Source organism: Netta rufina, assembly GCF_964035555.1.
Source record: "Netta rufina genome assembly, chromosome: 4".
In the NCBI taxonomy this organism is placed as follows: domain Eukaryota; kingdom Metazoa; phylum Chordata; class Aves; order Anseriformes; family Anatidae; genus Netta; species Netta rufina.
Genome location: NC_140127.1, coordinates 27,301,001 through 27,314,888, shown reverse-complemented (window position 1 = coordinate 27,314,888; position 13,888 = coordinate 27,301,001). Strand labels below are relative to the sequence as shown.

Genomic DNA, 13,888 nt, shown 5'->3' with positions numbered 1-13,888 from the left:
GGACAAATTATGTTTTAAGAAATATCACTGTTGGATTGAAATGGAAGTAATAATGTATTTTTCCTTCTTCTACAGTAACTTAAATTTTGCAGCACAACTGAATAATCAGCACTATACATTTTCAAAGCAAGGGCTAACTTCCTGGAATGCTTGTCTACTTCCATATAATAACTACTATTAATACCCATAGAACTACACAGATCTGTCTTCCTGAGCAATTTTGACATCTTAGTTATATTAACATAAGAATACATTTCAAAACATACCACACTACAGAAGAGTGAATTCAGACATTATTAAGACCCTCATTTATTACAGAACTGTATTAATTCCTTGAACCACATCCTTAAAAATATTATAACATACTATTGAGATTTGGATTCAAATTAAGGATTTGTTTTTTTTGTTGGGGGTGTGTGTGTGGGGGGGTGGAAGTAAAGACATATTATCCATACATAGGAAATCTATGACAATCTTAGAAACAGCCACAGAAATCTTGGAAAAATAATAACTAGGTACAGATCACAAATATACACATATATGCAAAGCACTGGTTTCTTAAAAATACTACCTGTAAATTAACATGGGCATTGGCTAAATATAATTTGTAAAGAGTCCAAGTATATTGTTGATTTTAATATGAAAATGGATATACAACATAATACATGAATATGTATAATGAGAACCCATAGATATGACTCTTGATGATATTGACAAGGAAGTACATGAGTACCAACTACCCACACCACAGACTAAAAGACAACGGCAGGGAATATAGACCAAGTGTCTGCTTAAAAGACAGCTAACAATTTGAAAACCCAGATACAAAGCTAAATATTACACCACCACCCATATTATATATAGGCAGCCTGGGGTTTATGAAGTTTAGTGGTCTTCATATTTGGCCATATATAGACTTCAAAATTTCCAAACATTTATATTTTAATTGTGTAAAGTTGCTATAACAAACCAACAAAGAAGTATTTCTGCAAAAGCGCAAATAATTCCTATAATCTACTTTTTTCATAGAAAAACAAAACAAACAAAAAACACAACTGAGCAGAACTGGCATTCAAAACTTTAATTTCAAAAAGATTTCTTGCTTATTCCATACTTTCACAGGTTTATAGGTAACTTTCTGTAAAGCCAAATACTGATACAACAAGTATAATGGAAAGACGGGAGAAAAAAAAAAGTTTAGAAAATTATGCATTTCTCTCCTCAAACAACTTGGCTGCCCAGTTCATGTTGACAGACTACCTGCACCTCCATCAGTACTATTACAAACAGTAACACAATAGACTTGGGAAGTTGTTACTGCTCCTGTTTAGAGTTCAAACATTGTCTTTTAGTGAACAATTTTAGCTTCTTACCACAAGTTTACCTCTACATTTTAAAAACTTGTCTTTCACTTTGGAACTTTATAATCCATTCACTTGGTAAAACAGATTTTTATGGAATGCTCCAACTTGAGCGAATAGCTGCTGCACAAAACTGAACTGCCGCACAGTAACAGAGGATCAAGAGGGAAGCCCTCGTGAAGATTCTCTACACACAGAGCTTGCCTTGCAGTCAGAATGTAAATCTAAGACTTAAGCTTACATTTGTAGTCTACTAACACTCACTTCCTCTTATCTCATTAAATACTAGGATAAAATTGTGCCGAGATTGTCACTGTTCTCTCTCTTTTATTGGTAAACACAGGGAATCCTAAGAGACCTGATTTCTTTAGAGAGCCATGAACAGTACATTCATTCCTCTTTGCATTTAATCCTAAGGAACTAACTCCTAAGGCTGCCTTACGTTGCAAGTATGAATGGTTCCTCCCACAAAACACCACACAATCACTTTTTCCATCTGAAGACATTGGTCTTGAAGTAAAAACAAGTACATAGTACTTGCACAGTTGTATTTTATTCTAATATTTTGCTATGTCTCAAGAAGTCATTTCCCATTATAACCAAAAGTACTTCTTCCAACTGTACTAAGTAATGTTATTTACTTACTTTCAAAACAACAATAAAATAACAGCGTGCATACCTCTTCTTAACAAAGAGTATCTGCATGACAATCAGAGTTTAGAATACATTTAATTCTTGGGAAACTGTAAATCTTTTGACATGCAGCTCAATTCAGTATCATTACTAAATTCAGACTAGGTGTTTCCAGCTGAGGTTAATCCACTGACAAAGACTGTAGTGGAACTTACATTGTTAAAACTGAACAGCAGTATAGTGGCAGGTAAACACCTGATGATCTTTACATGTATATAACATTTTGACAAATTAAGACAAAATTGCTTACATATCAAAAAAAAAAGTTTTGGTGTCCCTTTCATTTAAAAAAAAAAAAAAAAAACAAACCCAGTTAGCATTACTTTTTCTTCAGCTGCAATTAACACAGTAAAATGTGGATAAAAGATCTACTCAGCAGAGTAGTCACTCTTCAATGTTAATTTTCAGTTAACAAACATACAAAAATAGAAATGTGAACTCTGTAGGCATTCTTTTAAAATATTCACTACCCAATACACAATGCATTTCTGGTAACAAGATATGAAAAATAACCCAACATATTTTCTTCGATGGCTTGTTTGTAAATTCAGAGAAGTATTCTACAAGCATTAGCATCAGGATCCCCAAAGAGCTCAGAGTAACATAATGATCTTGAGTATTTAAAAATTTAGATCTGGTAGAAAAATCCTATTATAAAATATCTTCTGCAAAACAAACAAACAAACAAACAAAAAGTTAAAAAAAAAAAACACATAACGCTTCAATTATGTGATAACATGAATCATAAGCAAAACCCCCAGCACATTCAACACAATGTCTTCTGATGAAAGATTTTGCCACCAGTAAGTCATTAATCAAATTAGAACCTATTCCTATTCTCATACCAAACACATACTTGCACACCATGCCCTTCTATCAAAAGTCAAAGAAGAAAAGGCATAAACTAAAGGTATCTTGTACTGAAGTGATAAGACTGCTTCTGAGATGAGGGTCCTTCAATGAAAAGAGGTCCTTCACTAAAAGAAGGAAACCTTTTTCATTGAGAAGTCAGAGGACCAAAGTCAAGTACTCTTTCCTAATGTATTAGTATAGAATAAGAAGACAGGTATGGTCTGTGAAACTGGCAGGTTCAAAAACATTTGGCCTGCCATGGATATAAACTAACATTTACAAATTGCCACCAAAAAGGAAGAAAATCACCACAGTTCGCAGAGCAGTGATAATGTAAACGTGTCTTTCTTCCCTTGCTCTCTTTCCTCTCCCTCAACACACTAGCAAAACGAGCCTGGTGCATTCATACAGTAATCCTGAATTAAAGCAACAAAGGCATAGAACATGGTGGAAAGTCTGTCTCTAAGAGGTGTGGTTGCAATTTACCAGACAGGTGAAAGAACCAATTTGAAATCTACTAGCAAATAATTTATTTTCACTTTATCAGTATTTATTAAAAATAAAACTTTCCATGATGGTATGCCAACCTTCAAGCTTCTCTAGCAGCTCCATGGTGGAATCTTCAGTAAGATATTCAGAACAATATTCAACCACAATAAAGAAGTACACAGTCAAACAGTATATTTTCTGGGTTTTATTTTCCTACATCATACTGGCATTAGCTAAGACAATCTCTACAGAAGAATACCGTCATTCCAATTAAAACCTAACAAGCAAAGTCTCAGTCCAGTAATGACATTTTCCCATTATTCACACACAAGTTCATTTTCTTTTCATAGGTTATTCTGTGCAAACTGAACTTTGAGCCTCAACTCCTTACTACGATAGTCAGCTGCTGGGCAATGTAACAATCATTTGTACTAGACGGACCCAGAATACTACTGTTCAGTTTCTTTGCAGTATCTGCTATTATGTATCACAATTACTCTCCATACTCTGTGTTGTCTTCTCATATTACAAAGCCTTCCAATTTTTTCAGTTGTTTACATTTTCTTCTTGGTCTCTTAGTTCTAACTCTTGTTATAAAATATAATTCTTCATAAATCTCCCCTAAAAGTATCCATCATGGCAAAAATTGTTTAAATTATTTAAACATTATTTTTGCAACATACTTATCTCAGTCTCTTGTGTGCCCCTACACTGTTTCTTCACATTTTTGCCATCGACACTACCAGAAAAGAAGACCAAGTCTCTGACGTGGCTCCTTGCAGCAATTTTTATTAGCATGATTCTTACTAGTTTCACACCATTAGTCACATACTTTGAAACAACATGCAGGAATTAGATTTCTGTGACAGTAAATATTAACTTCTAACGCCTGAGAAGGTGATATTTAATGTCAAAATTGCCTGCATTTGCTCGTATCTCTAAGGTTGAAGTTGTGCTGTAGCACTGTCTACATTCTGTATTTTGCCTCAAGAAAGGGCACAGGAACATGATAGAGATTTCCAAAGCTATCCTATAACTTCTTTTATGAGACAGATTTTCGACAGATTTTCAGATTATCACATGAGACAGATTTTTTTTTTTTAATTTTTTTTTTTTTGCTGTTGTTTGAGGTTGTTGTCTTTTTTTTTGCCTTTTTTTTGTGTTTATTTTTTATTTTTTTTTCCAACTGGCAAAGACATATCAGATTGTACGTCTGCTTTTCTTTAAAAAATGAAATGCCATTTGTCTTATTGAAAATGGCATTGAACTTTAAGTATATATGTCAAACAAAACAAAACCTTAAAAACACCATGAACTTGCTTAGACAAGGGAAACTAAGTTACTTTGAATGTTTCTACTGCCCCGTCTGTCTCTAATCACTAAAAGTTTGCAAAAATTACAGATATAAGATAATGATTAGGCTGTAAATGTCCTCTTTACATCAATCATCTGAAGAGTGAGAAGATGACACAAATTCAGGGAGTTCTGTGATTACTCCAAAACAGGAGTACATTTACAAATACTGAAATCTTAAACCACACAAATAACTAGTAGCAGAATCTTACCTTGATCAAATGGTTTACCCGGACTCCATGTACGAAAATAATCATCCTGGAGAGGGAGAAACAACCTACATTTAGTAAAATGTGAGAAATCAATGTATTCATGCAAAATTGACAGAATCATGAAAGACAGAAATGTATACCAACCTCTACTTCCTAGAAAAGGCAAGCAGTAAAAAACAAATGAGAAAAAGATTACAGTCACCATAATGGGACAAATTACACATAGAGAATAAAACTGTAATTCAGAGACTATTTACACGTTACTCAATATTACTAGCATTTAAATATAAAAATGGTATTTCTCAAAGTACTTATGGAGACAATGTTTCTAATGCTGATTTTAAAACAGTACAGCAGTTTTCTTGTACTTTAAATTCTAAGATATTGAAAAAAATTATTAAATTTTCCCTTAATAATTTTTCAAGCCCAAAGCTACAAAGTCACAATCAATAAAATAACAAAATTTTAAAGAACAGCAAATGAATTTTAGAAAATTCTTATGCAGTTTCCAATTGTATCAGTAAAATTTGCCATTAAAAAATTATTTAGCTCAATTTTCTACAAAATCATCTTCCTAAAAATAAAATATCCTCCTAATTATGTCATCAGCTGCATTAGGCTACAAGAAGAGAAGACTTGAATTAAATAAACTTCTCTCAATATTTTTTTTTTTAAAATGGTAATAAATGACAAATTCATAGCTAAGATGTAAATAAATTAATTTCAAATTAATAATTAACCTCAGATAATAGGTGGAACAGAAAGATGATTAAAGAGAATAAAAGTATCTCTTAAATTAAGTAATTATTATTTAGAACAAAACATTGAAGAAATTGTACTCATCATTTTAATTTATGAATAAATTTGGTTCACTAACTGGGTGTTTTATCATATCCAGCAGTTCTAACTCACTCGCTAAAATATCACCAAGAAGAGCATAGGAAAACCTCAATTTATAAAATAATTGAACTATTGGAAAAATTTGAGACTCATACAATTGCCAAAGCCACATAATCACAACTAAAAGAATAATCAGACATCAAGCAGATATATACAGGAACAAAGTAGTTTTAACAGTTCAATAGTTTTACCTCAAAAGGGGGGGGAAAAAAAAAAAGTGGTTGCATCCTAATCTGTCTTTCACTGATGATGTTTTATCAGTAAAAGGTGCTTTTATGGGAATTTCTTCTTTGAAAGAGAAAGACAGAAATAAGAATCTGGAAGTACAGGATAAAATCACAGTTATGTACCATACTTATGCTTTCATTTATTCTGATGCTGCACAGATTAACAATATTTGCCTTTTTAATTACTATTTCTGAAAGTAAATAAATCTATATGGCACATCAAATGAGTTTAAAACGATGCAAGACATGAATAGAAATGACAATTATGGAAGTGTTTTCCAATTATATTCCTCCTAATAGAAAATGTGGAGATGTTACTCCTACAGTGGTGGTCTGAATAGGTTTGAGATCGATTTAATGCCATGCTACTCCATGAATCTCATGCCATGTTTCTAAAACTTTCAGTTGCTGAAAAAGCATGATATATAAATACCTTAACAGGATAACGTTTATTCATTCATTTAATTTTAAAATATGTATTATGTGATGTTATGTTTTACAAATAAGCATCACATACTTTATCCACGTTATGTAGGGTAACAGAGTGTAAACAGAAAATCCTCTATTTTCTGTTAGTTTCTTTTGTGTTGAAAAATTTATGACCAAAGCAGCTGGTCATAAGTTTTACTTTATCTTTAGTTTCTGTAACTTTTACTGTTCTCAGAATGACCATATATAGTATCTCCTTTAAGTTCTACCAACTGCTTATTGCTAAAATATATCAAGATCTTCTATGAATAGAAGGTTTTCTTAATTTTTATGTTACATGCAATTCAGCTGAATTTGGGGATAATAGAGAGTAAAGAAATGAAGAATATTAAAATAATTTTATCGTAGTTAATATTATAGTAAGAATAAAGAAATAGAGATTAAATAATAAATAATAAATTAAAAAGTTCTGATGGAAGTGATATTAGAACAGTAAAATACACAATTTACATCATTTTTCTTTTCATTTTCTCTAGACTGAAGACCACTGTTAGATTTATTCAAAAAGCACTAGATTGTCTTCAAATTTTTAGTAAAGCAGTAATGTTCACCCAGAATGAACTTATTCAGAGATATTGTTTGTCATTAAAATGCTGAAAAATTAGAATAACTAACTAAATAATAAGTCTATGAGAAAAGAGGTTTCACATGGGACAACTGGTGTAAGAGCTCTTCTAGGCAAAGCATTATGCCTAGGGAAAAATGCAGAGCTTGGACTTGTACACATTATTATACTTTCCCAAGTTGGCCTCAAACCATTTGCAGCTAAATTACTTCCTAAACAAGATGTGGTTCCTTTGTATTTAATAGTTCTCTCTGCTAGTCCATGAGCTTGTCCAATTTCACCTTGAGACTAAACAAACTTTCAGAATTTAGAGCAGCCCAAGGGAAGGTGTTCAAAAACTTAAACGCACATTGCATGAAAACTCTCTTCATTGTTCTGCTTCAAACCTGGAATACACTCAGCTCATTTTATCAACCCTCATTTTATATTGGAAAAGACAAAAAATCAATTCTTGTTCACCTTCTCTATAACTGCATGCAACTTCATACATCCCAAATATATCTCATGGAGATTTCTAGAACTTAAAGTCCTAGCTGACTGATTTCCATTTATAAAGGTACTCTGTGTTTCTTGTTACACTTCTCTGAATCTTTTCCTAGTCTTTTTGTTTATTTTATTGACTTGTTCCCTGCTACAGAATCTTCATCAACAACATAATACAGAGTATGAACAGCAATAAAGAAAATTTGACAAATCCAATTCATAATAAATATCCAGCCACTTTTTAGTTTATAAGTGAATGAAGCATGTCATTTAAGCACTTTACTCTGTAATCAATAGAGAGAAATCAAGCCATTAAAAATTACATTATTTGAATTTATTTATTTTTTATATAGTGAATTAAACATTATTCCAAACCTATTTCAATACACTACAAAAATATCATATACCTACACCAATCTTCCCAAGCAGGTAAATTTTCAAATCACCTGCTATTTAAAGAAAATCAATTACTGGATATTTAAAACAAAAACTTTACGTGCCTCTGTAAACTAGATAGAATAGTTAATATAAGTCTCCTGAAGTATTTGGTTCAATAAAATTGAACTAAAAAAAACAATAAAATTGGTTCAATAAATCAAAAAAGTTTGACACCTTTGGAAATACTTCTAAGACTATTTAACGTATCAGCTGCACAAAAAAAAAATATATAAAAAATGGCTCCATGTTATATTCAGACCTTTCCTAAACTTCAGTAAATATGATGTTGATTATTGAAACATTCAATATCCTCTTCAGGGTATCATCATGAGGATAACAAATTTATAAAGCCTCATTTTTCATTATTTTAAAGTAAGATTTAAAAAAAGAACGAACAAATACACAGTTGACAGTGAAGACTAAGTTGTGTTACAGCATCTCTAGCCAAAGTATCCTTGGATCTACCAATGCAAAAGGCAATGTCTCAGGAAAGAGACTGTAACTTATGATTTTCTTCAGGAGCTTTCTTGCCTTTGTCCTGGGCATGTAAAAGGGCAAGTCATGAAGGTATACGGAATAAAGTCATTAATTTGTCACAGTAACCATACTGCTTTTTCAACATTACTTACGTAAAGGTAACCAGGGATTTTAAATAGAAAATTCATCCTTACTGATCTTTTTGGAAACTATATGAAGTTCAAGTAACTTTTCGAAATCTGTCTACAGAATGTACGTAGCACTTCTAAGAGCAATATATGATGAATTACAATTGAGCTAATATCCATGTCTAAAAATTATGCACATTTAAGTATTATGCTCACTCAGGTTCATAATGATACAGCATTTCTAAGAATTAAAGTTCATGCTACAATTGCCTATGTTCTTTGAGGCTAATATACATGTCTATTTTTTCATGAAAATGGCCCACTTTAAGAAAAAAAATATATAAATACATATATATAATTTATATATATGAAAAAATCCGACAGAAAAATCTGACAGACTTAAGAATTCAGAATGACCAAAAGCATCATACCAGAACATTTTAATCAGAAGGAAGAAAAAAAAAAAAAAAACACAAACGAACAAACAAGAAAAAAAAATTAAAAAACACACTGATATCTTGCCTAAAATACTTTTGTTGGTTCTTTTTGGGCTTTTCTGTTCTTCTTTCTTATTCTTAAAAAGCAGTTTATATATTATTTTTAGGAAATACATATTTCACTATAGGAAAATAAAAAACTCACTGGAAAAAAAAATTATATCTAACAATATAGTTAAGTGGTAAAAGTTTTCGGCTTTCAATTGAGATAAAAACAAGTTCCTATTAATTTTCTTTCTTGCATAGAATATTTGTTACGTCACTTTATTGTTGTCTCTTCTGCAACAGTTTCTTCAGGTGCTGCCACATATTGCTGACCACTCAAATTATTATCTAACAGAAATCCATACTGCTAAAGAATATTATGCTACATGTTATCTATGATAAACCTGATTCAGAAAACAGCGGGTATCCTAAAACAAGTAAGGCATTTTCTTAGCAAATATTTTCAGACTGAGATAGACATGCAAAAATGGATAAAGAAAACCCAGCCTTGCTTCATGTTCACATTCCTATTTCTAGCATTGTCTATGCATGGAAGTCTATATGTTAAAATCAAAGCTCATTTATCTCAGAGAATCCACTTAAATTAAAGCCAATTTTCTGAATTTGTAACTGTATTTTTTCCAAGTGTAAATTTGCTTCTACAGTGCAGTTTCTACACTTGGGATATTACTATGTGATTTTAAAACTAGCATTTCAAGGAGAAGTCTAGCAGTCTCAGTGTGATCGTGTTGCTTCATATACAATGCCTTTTCAACAAAGGAAACTTTTAACAGTTACTGGGACTTTATTCAAGGTCAAACTAAATTCCACCCATACAAAATTTCACTCAAACTTTATACAAGTTATTGTAATGGAAAATAAAATACATGTTACTGCCACCCTCCCTATTCCTTAGGAGTTTGTTTTTGAAATCATATTTTGATGATGTCAGAAACTGAAGTGTCTCAGGCTGCAAATGATAATGTAACTTAAAACCTACAATATTAGATTCAGTTGGACAGATCATTTTTTCCTTGCTGCCACTAGCTATGAGACCATTTTGCTGTTTTTAATTTCATGGAGTTGCTAATGGGTTCTCTATTCCATTTCTTATATCTGCATCTCAAGTACATACATCCCTTTCTCAGCCAATCTCAAAGGGTTTTTTGTTGTTGTTGTTTTGGTTTGGTTTCTGTTTGTTTTGTTGTTGTTTTTTTTTTAAGTCCTAGGCTAGGTAATTGTTACTATAATTCAAGATTCCAGTTCAGCAAACCAGATGAATAGAGCCAAGTCCACCACTACAGGTCTTTGCTTGCCTCAAACTCAGCTCTGCAGCAGACTTGATTTCACCAAGTACTTCCTCCTTCATGTCTTCTCACCTCTCCAACAGCAGATTTTATGAACATGCATTTATATTCTTGAATGTTTATATTATTGAGTGTTCTTGAGTGTTATTCTTGAGCAGGCTAAGCAAGCACGGCTCTTTTCAGCCTCCTAGCAACATACAAAATGTCCCAAAGAAGCATCTTTCTTCTTTGTTTCAAGATCTAGTGAAGGGATTTTTATTTGTTCACATCACTGAAAACTCTGCAGTAGGGTGAGTATGAGTGATGTTTCTGTGCTATGAAATTCTGTAACCTGAAATTTGAGTCAGTCTGGAATCCTCATCCAAGAGGCAGACAAACTCTTTATCAGCATGTGGATACCTGTCTATCAGATGCTGCTTTTCATCTCTGCTGCCCTGCATAGCCATCCAATCTATCATAGCCAATGTGAGCACTCTGTTGTATGGCTGTGGAGTTGATGTTTAGCCAGCTCAAGAGCACTCAAGGGAACATGACCAACACCTACCACACTGTATTTATTATTCCACATCTTACCTCCATCAGTACATCTGAGAGGGCAAGAAGCCTGAGCACACACAGCAGACCATGTGCTTCTAAGCACTGCTTATTTGTTGTTGTTGTTTTGTTTTAAATTGTCCTGGATGTATTCAGTGGGTTGCACAACCTTTGGGACAATACATGCGTACGTTACATGATGTCACACAGCTAAGGACCTGCAGCAGAACAAGGAGAACTAGCTCCAGGGACTGTTTAATAAGTATTTGGCACCACACTTTCTTCTCAACAGGATCCATCTCTCCTCACCAGTTGAAACACCTGTTATGTGTCCCATGAAGCCACCTTTGAGGTTTCTTTTCCAACTCTCCAAAGGAGAAAGAGCGGGAACCCTTCTTCAGTGAATAAAGGAGGAGAGGGAGAGAGAGAAAAAAAAAGAATAGGGAAAAAAAAAAAGACAAAAAAAAAAAAAAAAAAAAAAAACAGATCTATTACCTAGACTTAAGAAATAAAACCACAGTCTTTAAGATTTTTACAGGTTAGTAGAGAAAGCTGACTATTTCCAGATTTGACTCTTTTTCCGCAGCTTAAGTCTCCTATTAGAAATACAGGTAGTTTAGATAAAACCACTACAGGCAGTTCAGTGCAGAAAATACCTCAAACGCATATAAAAGTAGTGGCAATTCACATCCAATATTCCTTGGAATCTGGTAATATTAAAGATCAGTACAGTAAGGCAAACAGCATGAAAAAACAACCTCCAAAATAATGAACCACCATAGAGGTAATACCAACATTACTCCTCTGGTACTGAAGGAGTTGAATGCCAGTAGGTGAGACTGGGTCTTGCTACAAAACTCCTTTCCTATTTGTTTGGCATTTAACCTCTAGTGGAGCACTAGAGTGACAAGTGAAAGGATGTTAGTTTGTTGTTCAGTGCCAGCCTCCGGGGAGGATGCTGTCAGCTTCCTTTGCTGCTCCAAACTTGAGGGCCATGCCACCCCAAAGGCCTGTATTCATGGGGCTGGCACAGCACAATCGGAATCCAAAGCTGCTTCTAGCAACTCTGGCACCAAATTCCCCATGCTCAATGTGCACCTCTCTCCCTTTTCTTTGCTTCACACTTCTAGCACTGTTGATGAGGCTGGGCTAAGAGCCACGACTCTTCAGCCCTCTCTGTTTCACAGATCTCATTCAGTAAGATTTCTGTGGAGGATGTCTATTTGATACTAGCGGCATAACTAACAGCAGGTTTCAACAGAACAGCATTGAAATCATTTGCCAGGAAACACCAAATGCTCGTTAAAGCTTATATTCACAAATACTGAAAGAATGCTATTTATTTTGAATTTGAATGGATTAATATTAAAGCATGAACCCTCTAGATCCCCATAAAAATTTCAATGCATGTTTCTTTAAAAGAGCACCTTCTATAGATCACTACGAATAAAATAAGAAGAACCATCTTTCTACCACAAATAAATACAAAAGTTTTTGGCCATGCTTCGCCTGTTATGTTGTGAAGATTCAATTTGTAAGGAGGGCCTTACATTTGATTAGCTGTACTGCAAGAGTAGAAGCCCAGAGTTGAGCAAAAAGTTGAAAACAGATGATATGCATGGTAGCAGGCCACCCATGGGACTTTAATGTGCCGATTCAGGAAGTCTTCCTCAGGTGCCTGCTCACTAATGCACAAACCTTTGGTAACAAAATCAGAACTTATTTTCTGACCTCTGCATACAATTGCACAATCTGGAAAAGAGAAGTGCAGCCAACAGTGACATAACAATAAATTATGGAGAGATCACATCCCATCTATGAGGCTGGAAAGACCAACTGTGCTGAAAGCGATGGCCAGTATGATTGTGAGGCTATTGTCTCTACCTATGAAAAATGGTGACCCATACAAAAAAAGTAAGGAGGAAGATCCAGGGAACTACAAGCCAAACAGCCTCACCACAGTCCCTGTACAGATCAATGAAGTGTCCTCTTTAAGTCCATTTCCAGGCACATGAAAGACAAGAATAAATATTCAGTGTAGACCTAACAAGATTTACAGCACTGACCAACCAGACTGCATTCTAGAGTGAAATAATAGTTATGTCCAAATGAGGTAAATGGTCAACGTAGCACACCTTAACTTGAACCTAGTATCTGTGAAGACAATCTGCACTTCAGAATCTGTAATTAAACCAGTGATAGAAGATTCAACTTTTTTTGTGAATATCAATACTGGATAGTTATTTTTATATATATTTATTATAGTCAAACTTATATAACTTGTATTAGAAGAAAACCATTTCTACTGTGAACTGGGTAGATCCACAGACAGTAAATTCAGGGGAAAAAAAAGGATATTGTTAAAATATATTACAAATTGATATGCACATATATAAATTTGTTCCAAAATTCAATTATTCTACAACTGCACCCTGGTAGGTGTTATTTTTGTTAGAGCTTAAAGCTATTCATAATGTGGGACTATTATTTGATTCAAGATGGGGACTCTTTCTCAAGAGTTATCACCTTAATTTATCAACAAAACATAACCAAAAAGTTCAATGCCTTTTTATGCCCTCTTGTTCCTAGTGGTCCTCTTGCAATTATGTTATTTACAGATGTGGTCAATAATACAGAAAGAAATACTTAAAAATATCATATGAACCAGCAAGCCTCATGAATCATTATATAATGCTGAGTTACATAAAAAACAAAAATTGCAGAAAAAGCAGTCATTACAAGTGGCTATGAAAAAAAAGTATGAAAACACACTTTGTCTGTTACTAAGTTCTGAGGACTTTACAAATCTAACAGCAAAGTGTACAAAATACTTCACATACCTGGATGAATGACCTGTGTTACTACAAAAATGTTACTATATTTTTGCCTTTGGTCAGC

The 13,888-nt window shown here is 33.4% G+C and overlaps 1 protein-coding gene across 4 annotated transcripts in view; it reads right to left on the bottom strand.

The window, feature by feature from the left end:
- Window positions 1-13,888, bottom strand: part of SPOCK3 (SPARC (osteonectin), cwcv and kazal like domains proteoglycan 3) — a gene marked incomplete at both ends in the record, with an annotated part of 194,012 nt that overhangs the window by 123,285 nt on the left and 56,839 nt on the right. For 2 of the 4 annotated variants that reach the window (XM_084285422.1, XM_084285423.1), the window contains one exon: window positions 4,961-5,006. The exons of the other annotated variants lie outside the window; for them this stretch is intronic. In XM_084285422.1, coding sequence (XP_084141548.1) covers window positions 4,961-5,006 — 46 coding nt within the window. The remainder of the gene's footprint in view (window positions 1-4,960; window positions 5,007-13,888) is intronic. 4 annotated transcript variants of the gene reach the window in all.